At 39.1% G+C, this 21,237-nt stretch overlaps 1 protein-coding gene across 2 annotated transcripts in view; it reads left to right on the top strand.

The window, feature by feature from the left end:
• LOC120518030 (serine/threonine-protein kinase/endoribonuclease IRE1-like) overlaps nt 1-20,674 on the top strand; it is a 30,335-nt gene extending 9,661 nt beyond the window's left edge. Inside the window, exons 12-22 of one of the 2 annotated variants that reach the window (XM_039740582.1) lie at nt 9,787-9,972; nt 10,142-10,397; nt 11,238-11,328; nt 11,424-11,613; nt 16,075-16,174; nt 16,912-17,111; nt 17,201-17,348; nt 17,434-17,561; nt 17,681-17,804; nt 19,172-19,239; nt 19,335-20,674. In XM_039740582.1, coding sequence (XP_039596516.1) covers nt 9,787-9,972; nt 10,142-10,397; nt 11,238-11,328; nt 11,424-11,613; nt 16,075-16,174; nt 16,912-17,111; nt 17,201-17,348; nt 17,434-17,561; nt 17,681-17,804; nt 19,172-19,239; nt 19,335-19,541 — 1,698 coding nt within the window. In that variant the 3' untranslated portion in view covers nt 19,542-20,674. Of the gene's footprint in view, nt 1-9,786; nt 10,021-10,141; nt 10,398-11,237; nt 11,329-11,423; nt 11,614-16,074; nt 16,175-16,911; nt 17,112-17,200; nt 17,349-17,433; nt 17,562-17,680; nt 17,805-19,171; nt 19,240-19,334 lie in introns of both variants that reach the window. The other variant, XM_039740581.1, reaches the window with a different exon arrangement.
• The last annotated feature ends 563 nt before the right edge of the window (nt 20,675-21,237 follow it).

The raw sequence follows: 21,237 nt of genomic DNA, 5'->3' as shown, positions 1-21,237 counted from the left end.
GAAGGATGTGCTATCAACATTGTTGTTCTGAATAACTTATTTGTGACTTTTTTAAAGAGGCAAAAGAGTAATGAATGTCAGTGTTTTGTTGTTTTTTTGTTTGTTTGTTTTTTTTAAGCTTGCTTTAGTCTTTCCCCTCTTTCAAAGTTTCCCATTTCATTCATTAAAAGGAATCTGTAGGTTTTATAAGTAAGTGATGTCCTTTTTATTATTAAATTAAAAGATGATGACCGTATGGTGTGTACCATATGTACAAATAACATCATCACAGACTAAAGAATTTAGTGATAAAAGAAAATAAAGTGCTGGTATCAGAGGAAGTCATTAAAATAATACAATGCTTGTTCATTTATTTTCTAAATGTGCTTACAGGGTATCAGTGCTTATTTATTTATCTCTCTCTATCTATATCTATATCTATATCTATATATATAAGAACATTAGAACCATCTAGACGAGAACAGGCCATTCAGCCCAACAAAGCTCGCCAGTCCTATCCACTTATTTCTTCCAAGAAAACATCAAGTCGCGTTTTGAAAGTCCCTAACGTCTTACTGTCTACCACACTACTTGGTAGCTTATTCCATATATATATATATATATATATATATATATACATACACACACACACACGCTTGTCATTTCCTGGATCAGCCGAATCGCGCTGTGCTTTTGGATAAACACAAATATCAACTCTGTCTTTGATATCTCAGTCTTTCGAAACTATTATCGCTGACAGTGCATTGCATGTTGGTTTGTTATATACTAGCCAACCCGCGGCGTACCATATGCCGCATAATCAGGCCGGATTTTTAATGATTTTTAAGCACAGGGAGAAAATTAACATTTGAAAAATCGGTAATGTAATAAATCAGCAAGAAAAGCAACATTGTAACCATGCACGGAACGAACCAACACACAATCGTCCGTGACTGAAAACTGGCAGACCGCAATCGTGCCCTCTCTTGCCAGACGGAGGAATGGGGGTGCACGGCGCGGAGTGTGGAACGGGAGGAGAGGAGGAGGACGTCCATTCAGCTCCCTCCGTCATGCTAGTCTGCTGAATTCTCGTTCAGTATGTACTGCCCGCTCATGTGCCCACCTCCAACTCGTCACTTGAGTCGTTGGCTGCTTTTCTATATGTAATCCACCAAGACACCCGACCACGGTATTAGCAAGGTGGGAGGGGGGTGTGCACAAAGGGTAAGGACGTAACCAGTGGGAGCGTATGAGTCGCACTTAGTGGGAATTCCACGGTTTGCAGCCCGAATGGAGTTCAACGGCTTACCCACGCCTCTCTGCGCCGGGTCGACACACCCTCAATGTCATGCATAACTATTCATTGAATGCTAAACACTTCTGGAAAGACACGGTTGTCTAAAACGGGTTGGTGTGAGAATACAACAGCAAGCGAATGAAAAGATGGAACTCATGAGATAGCAAAATACAACACAATAGTGAACCCGCGGCATAACAAACGCAGCATAATTATTTATTGATGGTTCAACACTTCTGGAAAGACACAGTTGCCTAAAAAGGGAGGATTTGAGGATACAACAGAAAGTGAATGAAAAGATGGAACTCTGGAGAGAGCAACATATAATTGTCCGTGAGTGAAGAAGACGCATGTTTGTCGCGGATGCAAATTGCTGTATGTAGCGTGTAAAACAGTTTGCAATGGTGCACGCGGTCGTGCGTCGTAACCGAAAACTCGGTTTTTAAAGACTGCTTACTTCATTGTGTTTTAACCTCAGTTGTAAAGGATTGCTTTAAGGATGCCATGGGATACCCCTCGCAAACCGTTTTACACGCTACATATGGCGACTCACCTCCGTGAGAAACATGCCTCTATGAAAAGTCAAGGTGGCTCTGAGGTACATGAGGCCTCTACGACAGACGAATATAAACGACGCCGTTCTTTCTGTGTCGCTGTGCCTGAGTTGGTGGGCGTGGCTCTGCGAGTTGTCATTGTATACAATGGTCTTGGAGTTGGTGGCCGTGGCTCCTCCCTGCGTGCGCCATAGGTATCTTACTTGTCGACAGCTTAGTGAATCCACACCCATTTCGGCGTGCTTTCTATGGGTGTCTTGCCTTAGTGAATTATATATATAGATGCGAGTGTGATCTTTCAGATTCTTATAGAAATCTAAGAAAACTTGGATGGCAACATAAATTAGACAATCTACAAGTCTCCGACTTAAACTTTAAAGTCGAACATATCACCTATGTCCCATATATTTGATCTCTTTTCGCTGTTCTGTTATTTCACTGAGTAATAATTTTCATTTGTTTGTGCGAATGTGATCTTTACTATCAGTTTTTTGAGACTTTCGAATTTTAGTACTTTCGTTATCTCTAACCTGCTCTGCATGTGTATCACACCACCGTTTTTGAACCTCTTTACGACGTTCTACTTTGGCTTCTTTATGGTTAAATCTCTTGGCACAAAGTCTCGTCTTGCAGGACTTGAAATTATCTCTGAAAAAGTCTTGTTTCGTCCCAGGCTAAAATGTCTTGTCTCGTCCCAGAAATTTTTTATATAATATATATAAAAAAATATATGTGTGTGTGTGTGCAAACCATGGTCCGGGCCAAGGTGAGTGTGCTATTGTAAGGCACACACGCTTTAACAGGCCCATAATTAGAGTTGTAAGTTAACCTAACCTGGGCCTCTTTAGAAGAATTCCTGAGAATGTGCAGACTTCACACAGACAATAACTGGGTGTGATAAATTAAACTCTGGATGCTGGGACTGAGGGGGCAGTGGTGCTTTCTTTATGTAATGTAGGCAGTCATTAAATTAAGAACATTTCTTCAAAGCATTTTTGACAAATTTAGTTCTGTCCTTTAGAGCCACAAACTGTTTTTCAAAATATGTTTCTGATACTTCTCTTGTTCTAATAATACAACTAAAAGGTTTTTTTGTTTTTTTTTGTTTTTTTTAAACTGTAAGTTGTGTCTAGAATACACAGAATAAAAACTATCAGATGACAAACTCTTTTATTCTCCATGGAGCTCACTTTTCTGGTGTTACATTTTGGCCCCATGTAGCACTTGGTTAAAATGTTATTTAATCAGAATCTTACCCAAAAAGACTGAGTGCAGTAATCCAATCAAAAGTATTTGTTTAGGGGGTGTACACACTAGTGCAACCAGATTTTTTTCTATATTATTAACCTTTTATTCACTAAACAGTTTATGATTTGTTTTTACCCTCTTTGTATAGATTGCAATTTTGCAATAAAGGTGGAATAAGTTCTGACAGGATTTAGTCAGTCATTGTCCAACCCACTATATTCTAACTACAGGGTCACAGGGGTCTGCTGGAGCCAATCCCAGCCAACACAGGGCACAAGGCAGGAACCAATCCCACTAGGGGCAATTTTGGATCGTCAATGCACCTAACCTGTATGTCTTTGGACTGTGGGAGGAAACCCACGCAGACACGGGGAGAACATGCTAACTCCACGCAGGGAGGACCTGGGAATTATCTTTGTTTAATTTTTAAATTACACAAAAAATGATTTTTTTAGCAGGAGTGTGTGAACTTTTTATATCCACTGTATATCTTAAATCTGCAACACCATTCAATACAAACTTTAAAATAACAACAGATTTACTCCTCCCAAGAGATTCAAAAGAGCTTGCTTTCTGTTAATATACAAGTTGAAACTAAAGATGAAAAAAGAACCAGAAGTGAAAAACATACCCTTTTGCACCATGATGGTGAGATGTTGCTTTTTAATTGTCAGGAAATGCACAACAGTGCATGCAGTGATTATTTAATTTAATTAATCTGATTCAATCATACTAGTTATAGATTGACTACAGTTTGTTCTTTGAAGCCCAATGCAAATTGGAAATGATCAAATACTTGCCTCCTGTTACTACACTTCACCAGTAAGATGAAGACGGTAGTGGGGCTTAGTGTGTCTGTATTCATTGAGAAAGTATTGGCTGAAAAAATTACATCCTGCACATGAAATGAAGTGCTTTTGTGAATTTTATTAAAAAAATAAAAACTTTACTGCTCATTTTGCTTAGAAACTAAATATATATTACTGTAAAAATAAACCTTCCATCTATTCAACACAAGTAAGAATTGTGAAGATCCTTCATTGGTTTCAAAGAGGACAGACATGGTGACAAAAAGCCAGTTGTTCAAGGTTTAAGGGCTTTCGTACGCTGTGCAATTTTAGCCCAACCTGTGCTTCTGAGTGGTTTGTGAAATTGACAACCGTAAAGTCGTTAAATGGTCATATTGTCGCTAATCGTAAGGTATAAGATATTGACCTGCTCCAAGTGGATTATAGGCTCCTGATGGCTTTTTAACTTGTTAAAAAATTTTGGCCACTGTCTGTCAGGGAAGATCACGTGTGAAGGATCTTGCACGATGATTCTTTGGTTCAGTTCCCATTGTCCAAATTTGAAAGTGTGTTTAGAATTTAGTCTTACAGAGTTAGATGCGAAATGTTTGTAGATGTGTCAGAAGGAGTACAAATTGATCAAGCTGCGTCAGGAGAGCCATTCATTGTTCAAAGAAATAGTACTGTGGTATAGTGAAAAGCATCTGCATATTCCAGAAGGTACTGCATGTATGTACTCTTCTGCTACTTCTTCATCTGAATCCATTCCTGACAGTATTGGATAATCTTGAGTACTGTAAAGGTTTGCTATACAGTGTTGTGAGTTGGTCGAAAAGGCCTCCAAACATTTGTGATCCCACATACACTATGTGCTTTCTGTCTGCTTTCAAATGGCTATCTGTACAGATGTGTTGATAGTGGGAGAGGGCACCAAACTTACAATATTCCCATAGTGTGCACCTCCCCTAACATAAATAACAATGCCCTAGAAAATTCTTTGGTAATCAAGAAAGACAGAAGTCTGTTCGTTTAACTCTTGCCTGATGAATTTACAGCTCCTCTTCATTTGTAGACCCTTGAAAGAAATTACTGTACAGTCCCTGACAAAAGTCTTTTCGCTTCTCTATTTTGTAGAAACTCCTGCTATTAACCTGACTTTTAATTAATCAACTGGTGTTAGAAATAGCTCATATGAAAAGCTAAAGCCCTCCCAAATGATGTTTAATGCACTGAAATAAATTAGTTTCACTGAAAAAAGATTTATCATTTAATCAAGACAGAAAGGTCAAATTTGGGCAAGACAAAAGTTTTGTCGCCTATACAGAAAATGAACAACTTTACTGCAAATCCAAAAATATGTCAGCAAATTAAGTAGTGGTGCTGTGAGATCCAAATTTAATATCTTGTATGACTTCCATGAGCTTGAAGGACAGCATCCATGCGGTTTGGCAAGGATTCATACAATTTATTGATGAAGTCATCAGGAATAGCAAAGAAAACAGTCTTGCATGCCTCCCAGAGTTCATCAATATTCTTTGGTTTCGTCTTCCATGCTTCCTCTTTCATCCTACCCCACATATGCTCAATGATGTTCATGTCTGGTGACTGGGCTGGCCAATCCTGGAGCATCTTGATCTTCTTCGCTTTAAGGAACTTTGATGTGGAGATGGAAGTATGCGATGGAGCACCATCCTGCTGCAGAATTTGGCCTTTTTTATGGTTGGGAATATAAGAGGTAGCTAAGATTTCTTGGTATTTTAGACTATTGATGTTGCCTTCCACCCTGCAGATCCCTCGCATACCCCCATACTGGATGTAACCCCAGACCATGATTTTGCCTCCACCAAACTTCACTGTTTTCTGGGTAAATCTCAGCTCCATGCGGGTTCCAGTAGGTCTCCTGCAATATTTGCGGTGACTGTGGTGTAATTCAACAGAAGATTCATCTGAAAAATCCACCTTCTGCCACTTTTCCAGCGTCCATCCTTTTAGCAGGCTGTGGGCCTTGGCAAATGCCACACGGTTTTCAATTGTCTTTTGTTTAGTGCTGGCTTATGGGCACTGATTCGACCATGGAGGCCATTTCGAGACAGAATCCGACAAACTGTTCTGGTTGACACAGGGACTTCAGGTGACCAGGTCTCGTGGAGCTCTGCTGCAGTGGAAAATGGGCTGGCCTTGGATTTTCGAGCCAACAAACGGTCCTCTCAAGCAGTTGTCTTGCGGGGTCTTCCTGACCTGGGCTTGTCAAAAACGTCTCCAGTCTCTTCAAATCTTTTTTTTTATCCTCTGAACTTGACGCTGAGACACATTGAAGGTGTTTGCCACATCAGCAGTGGATTTGGTCTTCAGCCTCTTGATAATCAACACTTTAGTCTCAGGGTGAATCTTAGGCATGTTTGCAGAGGTCTAGTTGCAGTTGATGTGAAGGTCTAGTGTACTGGGGTTCTTTTTATACACACCTGAGACCTAATTGATCCATTATTAGTGACAGGTGAAGCTCATATGACAAGGCGACAACACTTATGTCTTGCCAAAAATTGACTCAATGGGCTTTACCAAGCTGTGAATATTAGAATACTTTTTGTCAGTTTCGTTTTGCACTGATGTACTAATGTTGAAAACTGGCACCTTATACTTCTCTGAAGTTAAATATTTTCAGGATGCTAACAAAGGGTCTAAACAGTTTGGAGAATTACTGTGTATATACACACATTTTAAGAGGAAGCATTCAGTAACCCATCTTCGCCAGCATTTCATTAGGCTAACATCTGTTGTGAAAGAAACAATGTTTAAATACTAAAGCATCAAAAGTCACCCTTTGTCAGAAAATATTTCAAGCTAGTGTGTTAAGTAGTATATTTATTTTAATTTAGCAGATTGTATATGAAGCAGACTGGCATGCACGATAGACATCAACTCTGGAGCATTGTGCTCCTTAATACTTTGTGTAGTTGGTTGTTTTCTATTTTTTCTGTATTGATGATTGTGAGTGTCTGGCTATGTATTTGTCTGAAGTGTCTGCACATAAATCAAATCTGGAGTTCTGTCAGTGTTTTGGAAACCAACCAACACACACACTTGATTTCACTGACTTTTGCGAAGCATAGCAATGAATATGTTCTTTGGGTAATGTGAAAGTATACTGAAAATTCTAATAAGCAATGGCTTTGCTCGCTACATATTTGTTATGTTATATAACTTTACGCTGTCTGTCTATTACCTGTCTGCAGCACAAGCAGAAAATGATGCTTGTTGTTTCCAAAGATACAGTGCTTATTTCAAATTGATTTGCAGATATTACACATCTGGATCATGTGCAAAGAGTGAAGAGGAATCAGATGAGGCCTATAGCTCTGTAAAGCCAAGAAAGTCTATGGGGATCAGAATGTAATGATGGAGTTAATGTAGCAGTCACTTTGAAGCACCCTTATGCTGTTGGCCCTGAGCCATGACAATACCTTGGAGGATAGCTGCTCTGTGTAAATGGCTCTATCTTTAGGAGTCTGAATCTGCTGTTTCTTTTTTATTACTACACACTGTATATTATTTATTTTTTTTTTTTTCAAAAACATTTTTACTCAGTAGTCCCAAAAATTAGAACTGTTAAGAGACTAGTGTATTTGTTGTATTGGTCAGATTGTGAGTTAGATTATAGTGTGTATCTGTCACGCTGTTCTCTGAACTGTGAAAATCTTCTTGCACACCAACAGTGTCCATTGCAGCCTGTGTATGCCAAGCACTGATGAATTCCTCCTTTTGTGCTTATGCCTATAAAGACATGCACTGTATTTATATATTTACGGTAAAAAAATCCTAGTCCACTTTGAGTTTAGTTTATGTGAATCCAACTTTGGCTCACTTTTTGTCAATCATGCCAAGCAAATGAGTTTTTGCAATTCTGATAATTTTTTTCATAAATGTTGTATGCAATAGCAGTGAAATATTTATTCCACTCATCATTAACCTGGGCGGCACGGTGGCGCAGTGGTAGCACTGCTGCCTCGCAGTTAGGAGACCCAGGTTCACTTCCTGGGTCCTCCCTGCGTGGAGTTTGCATGTTCTCCCCGTGTCTGCGTGGGTTTCCTCCGGGCGCTCCGGTTTCCTCCCACAATCCAAAGACATGCAGGTTAGGTGGATTGGCGATTCTACATTGTCCCTAGTGTGTGCTTGGTGTGTGGGTGTGTTTGTGTGTGTCCTGCGGTGGGTTGGCACCCTGCCCAGGATTGGTTCCTGCCTTGTGCCCTGTGTTGGCTGGGATTGGCTCCAGCAGACCCCCGTGACCCTATTCGGATTCAGCAGGTTAGAAAATGGATGGATGGATCATTAACCTGTAAACTTTAGCCAAAAATTGTGTAATTTAAGATCAGTAAGCCAAATGCCCATTGTCTTCAGTAATTCCCCATGAAGTCTAATTTGGACAAATACAAGACATTTTAACATACTTGCTTCATAGTGAAGGTACAGCGAATTTGAAAGTCAGCTTGGTAATGTCCAGCATGTAACAAAGCTATTATTTCTTTACTCCCCAAAACTCAACTCCTTCACTTTATTAAAACTGTGGCGTATCTAGAATTTTTTACAATATTAATGCAATGCTGTTTCATTCTAGTAGTTTTCTATATCTGCACACATTTCAATGAGCTTAGTCTATTTGAAAAATATAAGTTACGCATGTTGTAATGCATTGAGTGGCTTTTCCAGTATTGTCTGTGACTTACGTTACATTCTATAGTAGCCTTAGTGTTATGCTTACCCACCCAGAAAAACAAGGCAAAAACTCTTCCAACAGAAACGTGTAAAACCGTCAACCTAAATACAGCAGAAAAGGAATGTCTAGTGTGTCCTGCTGTACTGATGCAGATTTAGCACATGTCCTTTGTGTCACCAATGCACATCCTGACATTGCAGTCATTACAGTAGGAGTGTGTTTTATTTGCATACTTTTTCTTTTTGTTTTTCTGTTGTGTACACATGAGAAGGGTAGGATACCAGTGCCTTATCACTGCATTATCAAAGTGCCCCTTTTGTTATTGCAGGCTACCTCCGTGCAAGACATTTTTCCTGACGTGAACATTGACATTGCTAAATTGAGAACAGTGCTTAGGGGGCTAACGTCTTGTATGTCCTTGCATTTTATCGTAATTATATTGCCTTTTTGTCCCACAGCTACTGTTGTACCATGGTGAAGCTTTACAGCACCAGTCATATGGTGCTGTATAATGCATTACTGTCACTTTTCATGTTGACATCTGATGACCAATTGACATCATCATTGCTATCGCTTAATTTGCGCAACGGTTCAATTTCACTTCATTCTAAAATTGCCTTTATGGCTTTTTGGTTGCTATTTTTGGAGGCTCCACCCCACTCATGAATATTGATGAGATACCAAGAAGTGGCAGAAAGGTTTTTATTGCAGTATGTTATTTCATCCACTAGATGGCAGCAGAATACTGTCAACAATATAAAGCAGATCATTACACATCACCCTGAGCCCTACTCTGGTTTAACCGTAATTTTATAGAATTCTGGGGACAAATCACACTCAGGGTTACCACCAAGGAGGTTAAAAACATTTTGTACTGCTACATTGTAAAGCTTGTTGTTGTTCAGCATACCACAGTGACAATGTCATTTTTAATCATGTAGATATGTAATGCAATACTGCAACATATTTCTTCACGTGTTCAGACTATGTTTGTAGCAGTCACACAGTAATGATATTGAATAGAACTTCTTTTTAATAATTACCCAAGCAAATAGATAAATAAATATAATAGGCTGAGAAATAATTTCCTTTAGAACATTGCATTAAAAAACAAAAGTCATGCAGGTGGCTATTGAGGACCTTGTGTCAGATTAAAGAAAAGCTGTTGGATTGTTTAAATGGAATTCTTTCTCTTCCTCCTGCTTGCAGAGTCTCACAGATGTTGACCCAGAGGAAGATACCAATATTCCCACTGTACCTTACGTTGAAAAGCCTAGTCATCAGTATCAGAGACAGGAGGCACCAGTGGACTCCATGTTGAAGGACATGGCTACCATAATCTTCTGCACCTTTCTTCTGGCAGGCTGGGTGGCCTTTGTGGTCACATACCCAAAGGTAGAACTGCTGAGGAGAGCGCTGATGCATACTGCTTTATGTGCATTGGTAATCTTGAGCTATAGTGTATCTAATATGGCATGAAGCTTCTCACTTCTGCAGAATTTGTTGGAAGCATATGTCTAGAATGAAAGTTGACTTTAAGTATACTCCTTGTTTCCCTGAATAGAATATGCGTAGACAGCAGATAGAACACCAACAGTTCCAGAAACAGATGGAAGAGAAGATGCAGCTTCTGCAGAAACAGCAGCTACTTTTTCAGCCTTCCTTGGAGTTGCAGCAGGATGTAGAATTTATAGATGGTGGTCAGGTTCGCAGTGAAGGCTCGACTAATAGCAGTCCAGCTCCATCTCCCAGAGCATCCAATCACTCAAATCTATCTGTGTCAGAATTTGGCAGCTCTGCTACAGAGCAAGATGAAGCAGGTGAGCTAGCACTTCAGGCCTGACTATACCTTGATTGTCACTAGAAACACATGATGGAGTTCCTTCCATACTATTTTTCAGTTACAGTGCAATGCAACTTATTTTTTTAAAATGCTCTTCACGGAGGACCGATGCAGAATTCACATCAAACCTATTGCAAAAAGGCTTCCTTCGGGGATATAAAAATATATACCCCAAAGGTTTTTTCATTCCACCTTTACTTACCAATTCGTATTTACTTAGTGAGTCCATAATATGTACCACTTCTGTACAAACTGGTTTCTTGTACCTATAATTCTGTGTGTGTGTGTGTGTGTATGTTTTAAATACTGACTTGCATGGTGCAACACTAAGGCATAATCCAAATGTGTTTTTGTGTGCTTTTGAATTATGTCAAGTTAATAAGGAGGCCAAAATGTTTTTTGCTTGTGAAGTACTCATCACAATTTTCAGTATAAAACGGAGCTTAAGCCCCAGTTTTTTGTGGGATCCAACTTTTGTCATCTTAATTTTACTGTATACATTTTTTAAAAACGTTAAGCTAATTGATTTATCTTGTTTATAATTTGCTTTTAATCTTCCTGGTTGTAGCCTATTAATTCCTTTCTAATAAAATACCCCATCAAAATGTTTGCAGACTAAGGCTCAACAGAGAATATCACACAGTCTGATCCTAACAAAATGCTTTGCTGATTTTACTAATCATTTCTTGTTTCTTTTAAAAACTGGAACTACCCCTTTATTATACTTTTACTGTTTTTTTTTTTCTTCATCTTCTCTTTTATAGCCACTTTGATTGTTCTGTCTGTAATATTTCATGTTGCTTACATTTCTACACAGATGATGAGACGAGACTGGTTCGAGTAGGCAATCTCACATTTTGTCCAAAAAATGTTTTAGGCCATGGAGCCGAGGGAACCATTGTCTACCGGTAAACCAAACAAAACCTGACTTTTATCAATTAGAGGATCTAAAAACCCCTACCAACTACTACTTTCAAATCCTCTGTCAATTTTCAATCCACAGGGGCCGATTTGACAACAGAGCAGTTGCAGTGAAGAGGATTTTGCCTGAATGTTTTAGTTTTGCAGATCGGGAGGTGCAACTCCTCCGAGAATCAGATGAGCATCCAAATGTTATACGCTACTTCTGTACGGAGCGAGATCGTCAGTTCCAATATATTGCTATAGAGCTCTGCAGTGCCACTCTGCAGGAGGTAAGACCACCACTTAATGAAATTAAAATATATCTAGGAAGTATATTGCTGCTAAAAGAGTAGTTAAGGGCTAATTTAATAAACTGAGGACTTAAATATGAGGAGGGACCCAAAAAGTATTGGAATTGTTTTAAATAAAAAAAAATATAAAAACCCATTGTACAACTTACAGCATTTCAAATTTAGTCACCCCTTGAGATGCAATATACTTGTCTCAGTGTAAGTACTGGAAATGTTTCCATGAACGGATGAAGCACTTTATAACTGTGTTTAGTGACAGACCTCTGTAAATGTAGTACATTCTTAATTTACCAATTCATTGGTGTATTTTATTAAATATTATCTTTTTAAATGCTTTCAAAATTATTTTTAAATATTTGAACATCTCTACTATTAAAAAAGTCTTGTGTTTAATGGAATATTTTTAACACTACCTTATTGCCATATACATTTTAGAAATACATAAGCTATGAGTAAAATCTAGAAACGCATTTTGTAATGAACAAACACGTTTTATATCCACAGTGAGCTCTATTACAAGTTACTTTACCAGACAAACTAATAAATTACAAAGCAACACAAGATAACAGATTATTCCATATTTTTAAGTATTATGAACTCAAACTAAACTTTCACACCTTCTGTAATTCTGTTCAGGTTGTCTGTTTTTTTTCATTATTTGTATATGAAATCAGCAAATTTTGTAACTATTTTTAACATATAGCACATCAGCAGCACTGCAGCAGTGTGCAAACAATGGTTTGTAATTTGTGTGGCTTGTTTTTATTGTAAAGAGCAACAACAAAGGGTGAACACCAGAACATGGAGATTTGACTTTAAAAGTAAAATGTTTGTTAAGTTTAAACAAAAGAGAAAAAATAATTTTTAAACCTCTAAATAATTCATTGTTAAGTCACTGTAGAAATCTGGGGCAGTCCTTCCTCATGGAGAACAAAAAAGCACGTTCACCACTCTTCTCAGTGCTTTCATGTAAAGTCCCCTCCAAAGGTATTGGAGCAGCAAGGCCAATTAATGATCCAAAACACACTGCCACCTCAACTAAGGACATCTTTGGGTGGGTAGTGAAGAGGAATGTAAAGTTTTAGACTGGCCAAGTCAATCACCTGATCCTAACCCCATTGAACATGCATTTCACCCCCTGAAGAGAAGACTGAAAGAAGAAACCCCACAAAACAGACAACAACTAAAAGATGCTGTGGTAAAAGCCTGGAAAGGCAATGAAGAAACCAGAAATCTGGTGAAGTCTGTGGGTCGTAAGCTTGATGCAGTTATTGCGAGCAAGGGATATGCAGCCAAATATTAAGTACGTTTGACTGTAATTTTGTTGAAAACATTCTGTTTCCATACTTTTGCTCACTTTAAAAACTGGGTGGTTTGATACAAAATGTTCTATGTTCTGTGTTGTTTAACATATCTACATGCAAATGCCACGCTGAAACTTTGATCTCTCTTTTCATATTCAACTTTTGATCTCGCATACATATGTCTTCATTGCACAGCAAAAACAAATTAATTGGCCTTGCTATTCCAGTACTTTTGGGGGTGACTGTACATGGACCAAAGACATGATTAAATAGTCTGCTTCTCAAAAAATTTGATTCTTATATTTTACACTAGGGGGGCAAGCTCCCCCTGGCGCCTTTGGCACCCAACTCCCAGTTGCGGCTAGAATATTAGTAAAATCTGTAAATGTACAAAAGAAAAATGATTATTTATTGGAGTCAAAAATCACAAAATTCTTTAAATATGTAAAAGAAAAATTAATTTATTATTTAATGGAGTAAAAATCATGAAATGAGATTAAAATATTTACTCTCTTACCGATTGGAGTATTCCTGTTAAACTGAGGTCCACTTTGCTCGATGAGTATTTATAAGAGACTAAATAAACGATCCATTCATTTTAACTGACATTCTTATAGATAAAAAAAACATTTTTTAAAAAATGACTCATTTAGATAACAACAAAACCCTGTGACCCTGTAGTTAGGATATAGCGGGTTGGATAATGGATGGATGGATGGATGATCTATTGATTTGACACGGATTGTTTGTATATTGGTGGCGCAGTGTCTGCATGGGTTTCCTCCAACAGTCCAAAGACATGCAGGTTAGGTGCATTGGCGATTCTAAATTGTCCCTAGTGGGTGTGGGGGTGTGTGTGTGCACGCCCTGTGGTGAGCTGGCGCCCTGCCCAGAGTTTGTTTCCTGCCTTGCACCCTGTGTTGGCTGGGATTGGCTCCAGCAGATCCCCGTGAACCTGTAGTTAGGATATAGCGGGTTGGATAATGGATGGATGGATAGATAACTGGAAAAATCATGTGAAGACTAAAGTGGTATGTAATGAGTCATCGTAACTTGACCTTCAGCTACCTAAATCACCTTATGAATAGATAATTTTTTTTAAATAGTTTGTTCCTGTGAAAGAAAGTTTACTCGATCAAAAATAAAAACCACGACTTTCTTGACATTTTAGTTTATAATTTAAAAACGGAATAAGAATCTGAAAATCTAACAACATTACATTAAAGTTCAATAAATTCTGAAAAGAATGATACCAAACATATATATATATATATGTAGGTTTTAAAATAAGCCCGATTTAAAGGGTGACAAAAAAGTCACATAAAATCGTTGCACTTTTAGGTTTAGGATTTTATATATAGAGAGTAGATTTCAAAAATGAAAATAAATTAGATTAACACAGGTAGACACTTAATGTATAATATTTAATGCAAATTATAATACAATTGATAACACAAAACAAAATTCTCAAACTACATCTCCCATCATGCTGTACTAACTCTTACTGTTCTGCCACAAGTCAGTGAAACTAAAGAAATGAAAAACAGGAAACAACAAAAACAAATGTAATAAAACTGATAGTATAATGTAATAATGCTGGATTATGTGAATTTCCCCTTGGGATTAATAAAGTATCTATCTATCTATCTATCTATCTATCTATCTATCTATCTATCTATCACAAAAGTATATAGCTAATGTTTACTTTGAATTATAAAAGGGAATTCTTTATACAGAGAAACGAAACTTAAACACTGAAATTCAGTACATTTACACACCCTTGTCTTTCTATACTAAATGTCACTCTATATAAACATATTTATTGTACAGTGTTCCTGAAAGTATACGCATAAAAGTTCTGCTTTGTGAAGAGACTTGATTCTCAATCACATATTTACATGTTTCATGTCACAATAAAATATACCCATGAGAAACAACTTTAATAAAGTATAAAATAATCATAAGCTATTGAATTGAAAAATGGACCCCACAACATTTAAACTGTACTCTGTTTAAAAAAGGCCCCATTAAGGTAGAGCCACGTGGCGTGATACTCAGATAATTCCTGTAGGTTGTTTCCTTGTTACATCAATGACTACCACTAGAGGGCCACGTCTTCACAGAAAGGTAATAGAGAGAGAGGTTTGCTGTTGAATGCTTGCACTGCAGCTGTACCACACTAGGACTGACAGGTTAATACAGTTTTCCATCCATCCATCCATTTTCTAACCCGCTGAATCCGAATACAGGGTCACGGGGGGTCTGCTGGAGCCAATCCCAGCCAACACAGGGCACAAGGCAGGAACCAGTCCTGGGCAGGGTGCCAACCCACCGCAGGACACACACTTCAGTTGTACAAATGATTCATTGACTTTAATACAGAAACTGATTAATTGGTCATCTTAAAGTTAGGTGGTAGGCCTCCCATACTGAACTACATTTTGGTAGTATGTCTGTGAGAGTGTGTTAAATCTATTGCCCCTTCAAGAAAGAACTGGAGGGGCTAGAGTAGACGCAGAGGAGAATTTTGTGACAGGCCATTACAATATCTACATCAGCCTTGTCAATGCTTTACAAGGACATGGTACCCTCCACTGACAGCTGGATAAACTTTGGATCTTAGGCAGTCAGTTTGTAGAGGTGGGACTTCATTCACCATACAACCATCATGATGTCTGTAGTTCATCAGTAAGCATTGTTGAATGCCTCTTAAAAGGTGTTAGGCTTGACTAGTCTGGACTGCCCAATCTAGGACAGTCAAATAGAGCTTGCGTGAGGGGTGTGTGTGACTCCAAGGTAAGAAACCTAGCTGTGATGTTAATAACAATAGGGTTGTTACTTGTCTCCATTTGTAGACCCATTATTGCCCAATAAAGGTTTCTGCACTTTGGTTTTGAAATTTTCTGGGAACAACTGCTGAGAGTGTATGTTTGTTGTACCTTTTGGAATCGATACATTAAAGATTACATTTATGTAATTCTCAATATCTAGCCCCATATTTTTAAATGATATTTATCATCTTGTTTGTTTTCCCCAGAGTGGCCTTTTGTAGTCTCTTCAAGTGCTTGCTTTTAATCGATTGACCTATATTGGCAGCTTGTCACATATTTCAGCAATTTTTTTTTCACACTGGCAGTATGTGGAACAGCAGGAGTTTGATCGGTGTGGTTTGGAACCTATCGCTTTACTCCAGCAGACCACATCTGGACTGGCCTATTTACATTCACTTAATATTGGTAAGTATCATATATTTGCCAGGATATGTGAAGTGTTACCAACTGAGTTCTTAGGCACAAGTTGATTGTTTAGCTTTATTAAATAGCTGTTTTTCTTTTGATGACTTTAGAGCTTACCTCAGAATATCTTTTGCAGGTCTCAGGAATGACTCCCATTCCATTAAATCAGTGTTTTTCAACCTCTGTGCCGTGGCGCAGTTATGCACTGTGAGAGCTACCCAGGTGTGCCATGAAAATAAAAGTGTAGTACATCTGGGTGTGAACCTGAGATGAACAAGCTCCTTGGGTGGTCTAGACTTGTTTGAGAAGAACAGGGCTACGTAAAGAAGCTGGCATAAAAGCAGCTACATGATTGCCATGTTGCAGATGCAGCACTTAGAGCACTTCAGACGTGTCTCAATGCTGCTAGAGTCTATCTACCTGGGTGTGTGGTCGGCCAGCGAGTCTCACTCTGTGGCAGACGAGTAGAGCAGGCAGAGGGACAGAGCAGCTGCGAAATACCACCAGAGTGCCCACTAAGTGCCGAGTTTTCCTTTCTATCAGCTTCTCTGATAGTGCACACTTTTGGATAGTTGAGCAAGTGTTTGAGATATAATGTGTTTCTGGTTAGTAGAACAGTGGTGTGCCTTGGGATGTTTTTGGTTACAAAAAGTGTGCCACCCCAGAAAAAAAGGTTGGGAAACACTGCATTAAGTATTTTTACCTGTGAACAGTGGTAATGAATGTCTCCCCTTTAGTCCACAGAGACCTAAAGCCTCACAACATCCTCATTTCTATGCCTAATGCTCATGGTCGTGTGAAAGCCATGATCTCAGACTTTGGTCTTTGTAAGAAGTTGGCAGTGGGCAGACACAGTTTTAGCCGGCGATCTGGTGTTCCAGGTACAGAGGGCTGGATTGCACCAGAGGTATTAAGTGATGACTACAAAGAAAACCCGGTAAAGAGCACATCTTTATTAGCTTGTTCTCAGCTGTTTATTTTTATGTGCTAAAGATTTACTAATAGATTGCCATGTACTTGTTTTAGACCTGTGCAGTTGATATCTTTTCGGCTGGCTGTGTCTTCTACTATGTCATATCCAATGGAAGTCATCCATTTGGAAAATCCCTGCAGCGGCAAGCTAATATCCTACTAGGTGCATATAATCTAGAGTTCCTGAATTCCGAGAAGCATGGTGAGTGAACCGCTGTCACATAAGATGTTCCCACAAGTACAAGCTAGACACTCCAACTAATCATTTATTGTTTAATATCTGTTAGAGGATATCATTGCTGCTGATCTCATTCAAAAGATGATTAGCATGGACCCTCAGGAGCGACCAACTGCCCATGGCATTCTTTCTCATCCCTTTTTTTGGAGTTTGGAGAAACAGCTCCAGTTTTTCCAGGTTGGTGTTTTGAGTATATAATCGTTCATAGTTTTTACTTTGCCACAATTATTAAGAAACTTGCAAAACATTGTGTCAGACCACTGCTGCTCTGAAGTTATTTTTTATTTATTATTTAGGATGTGAGTGACCGCATTGAAAAAGAACCCCTAGATGGTTTGATAGTGAGGCAGCTGGAGAATGGAGGTCGAAAGGTGGTTAAACAGGACTGGAGAGCACAAATTACTGTGCCACTGCAGACAGGTGAGCTTTGAAATTCAGACAAAGTAAAAACGCCCAAGGGTAGTGACTACAGCCCTTTAAAAGGGTCCATGGTAAGCAGACCAGGGTTGGGATTCCAGGATAAATAGGAGAATAAAGGCTGTTAAGGGAAGGAATGAGCATGGCAAAAGCAGTGCGACGATTGGCTGGAAAAATTTTATGAACAACTAATATTTGGATAGGTTTATTTAGTTATAATTGAAGAAGTGAATAATATAATCCACTTAATCCAATTTGAGGTGGTGGCGACTACTACCAGTTCCAGAAGTGTTGGGCTGCAAAGCAAGGAACAGCCCTGCACGGAGCCTCAGTCTATCGCAGGGCCCATTCACACACTCGGATGGATGCAAATTAGAATTGTCACCTACCCCATAGACGTGCATGTCAGGATATGTAGAATGGAAACTAATGCAGACACCAAGAGAATGAGTAGTCTCCATACAGACTGAGCATGCAGTTTGAACCAAGTGTGGAAGATCAGCTTCAACACAGATAGACACAAGACAGACGGAAGTCCAAAAGCACACGTTTATTGTATTCATAGTCCCTTGCACAACACACATTGCCCAAACCAGCAACAATGCTCTGTCCTTTTCCTTTCTTTCTTCTCTTTTACTGCCGCCTCAACTCCTATCTCGCAAGCTGTGTCCTCTGCCTCCCAACTCCGGCTCCCTGAATGGAGTGAGGTGGCCTCTTTTATACTGCACCCAGAAGTGCTTCAGGTGCTCTCTGATCATCTTCTGGCAGCACTTCCAGGTGTGTTGGAAGTGGTGTAGACCAAGGCTCCAGAGCTCTCCACTCGCCCCCTGTCGGTGGCCCCAGCAGGTTTGAGCTTCCAAGCCGCAAACCAGGGGGGCTGCCCTCTCGTGTCCCAGGGGAGGGAGATACTGCTGTTGACATGTCCTCTCCTCAGAAGGGCGTCCCAACAGGGCAAGGACCCTGGCCTTATGTCACACAAGGATGCTACATTTGTGAAGCATTGAAAGAAGAGTATCATTCTTAAATATAATAATTTGGTCATTAATGGTCATTAACTGTTTTGTACAAAGTTTTTGAAATCCAGACAACAATCTATATGGTTGATTGTGAATCTCTTAGCTATTAATGTTTTGTTCTTGGAGGTACTTGTAACTAAGGAAAGAATAAATATAAGTAGTCTTGCATTATTCTGTTTGGTTTAATGCACTTCATCTGTGGTGGTCAATTTTGTCCCCTTATCCTGCAATACTTGTGTCAAAACAGTCCCCCAAACTGATGTTTGGTTGGTTGACAGCTTTTAAAGTGTCTTACAAAAGAGAAGTGAATAAATCTAAAAATAAATTTAGCTTCTTTTTTTTTTTCCTTCCCAGATCTTCGGAAGTTCAGATCTTATAAAGGGGGGTCAGTTCGAGATCTGCTGCGTGCCATGAGGAACAAGGTAGATATCTGCATAGCTTTGGATCTTTACTCTGCTGTAAAATTTCTCAATGATTATTTTGCTGATCCTTTCATGTGCTGTGCCATCTTTTACAGAGGCACCATTACAGAGAACTTCCTGTGGAGGTGCAAGAGTCCTTGGGCTCCATTCCAGACAACTTTGTCCGCTATTTCACATCACGGTTTCCTAACCTTTTACTGCACACTTACTGCGCTCTTCAGACATGCAGCCAGGAGCGCCTATTCCGACCCTACTATCCTGCTTCCAAGTGGCAGGAGTCAGACATCAGGGACTCTGTGTGAGTGGCCATTGCGCATCGCAATATCTAAGTGCCTTTCTGAAGGGCTGAAGTGGGTCTGGGACATTGCATCCCAATGTTTGTCCTGACTGTAGGAGGTAGCTGTGACAAGTTGTCACCATTTTTCATCCTCTACATGTATAACTACTCCGTCCAGCAGAGGACTTCAGGGAGTAAGCTGCCCAGGATGATGTATGATCAGAGACAATTAAGTGACTGATCTTTTATGCATTAAGTTGAAAATGTCCTTTTTAAACTTGCTCACCTCCTGGTACGTCACCACCTACGATTTTGGCATCTAGCATTAACTGATGGAGAGGTAGGTGTTGGGGTTCACTTAGGACATAAACGGTTTACTGGACTTGAACAGCTGTGTTTGTTTTTTCCCCCATTCTTTGTCATTATCAGCCTTTCTAAGCTTTTATTATTGGTGATGATCCAGAAACAAGTGGACCCTAATATGGTTTGGACTCGAGGCCACTGGTTGCCAACTTTGGAATTCTGTCACATTTCTGTGTTACTCTTGAGTGTTACTGCTGTATTTTCTCGTGACTTTCACAAGATTGCTCCAATCAAGCAATCCGCAAGCTTGGAAACAGCATTCAAATGTCTTGTGGGTACTGCAGAGCACCACTGGATTTTGTCTTTCTCCCTCCACATCTGTTGTCTTATGGATCTCCGTTACAAATGCTGTTTTGAGGCTCAGGTCTCCTGATAATGTACTCTGAATAGCCGAGATTGACATTGGCTGCCATGTCAGCCTTATGAAACTGGAGAGCAGCACAGCATTTGTCAAGGTTTTTTGTATGATTTCATTTGTGTTTAACTTATTTATTTAAGGTGAGATATCAAAAAGCCAGCTTTCCATTGTTAATTTTTTTTTTTAAATGGACAGGGTTACTTTTTAGACTTTTGTTTGAATTTGATTTCTTTCTCTATTGTGCAATCTGTACCATAAAATGCAAATGCCAAATGACTTTATAATGAAAATTGTTAGTTTGGTCTGCCTTCTGATCTTTGTGTCTCAATGTGGAAACTTTATTTTAATAATCATAATAACAGAATTATTTTCTATTTGCACTAATTATTGAAATCTTTAGAAAATGCATACTGCAATAAATTGTGTTCAATTAGTAATGCCTTTACTGTTAATCAGATAATATAGCTTCTCTTCTGAGAAAATGGTGTAGCCATATTACCTTCAGTATTATATTATAGATCAGCTCATGCACTTATTCAAACACTAATGTTGGCAAGTCAGAATGACCGTGAGTCAGATTGTGGGGTTATGAAATAAAAGTCGGGGGGACTTCAAGTTGGTGATAGAAATATTCTTTTCCACTTGATCAGCTCATAAGATTAGTGACACATGCAAGTGGTTAATGAAAGGAACTGTTAGGTCAGCAGTGTGAATGTCACAGTGCGCCGATTTATAGGTGTGCCATGGAAGTCGACGATAAGCAGTTGACCACATTGCAGGTGAAGAACTGGCAACATTTCGGTTTTTATCAGTTTTCGCTTTTATCCTAATCATGTTCAGAGAAGAATGAGGTAATTATTTCAGGGCTTTAGATCGAGTCTGTAGAGTGTTAGTAGTCTATAGATAAATAAATGAAATAAGGTCATCTACATTTCTGACAAGAATCCATCCCCAGGTGTCTGGCGCCACTCTCTGCGATGCATCCTGTGCTTTGCCCTCG

The sequence above is a fragment of the Polypterus senegalus genome, chromosome 17 (assembly GCF_016835505.1).
Source record: "Polypterus senegalus isolate Bchr_013 chromosome 17, ASM1683550v1, whole genome shotgun sequence".
NCBI classification, from domain to species: Eukaryota; Metazoa; Chordata; class Cladistia; order Polypteriformes; family Polypteridae; genus Polypterus; species Polypterus senegalus.
Note: the sequence above shows the minus strand (reverse complement) of the source record. Positions and strands in the feature narration are given on the sequence as shown.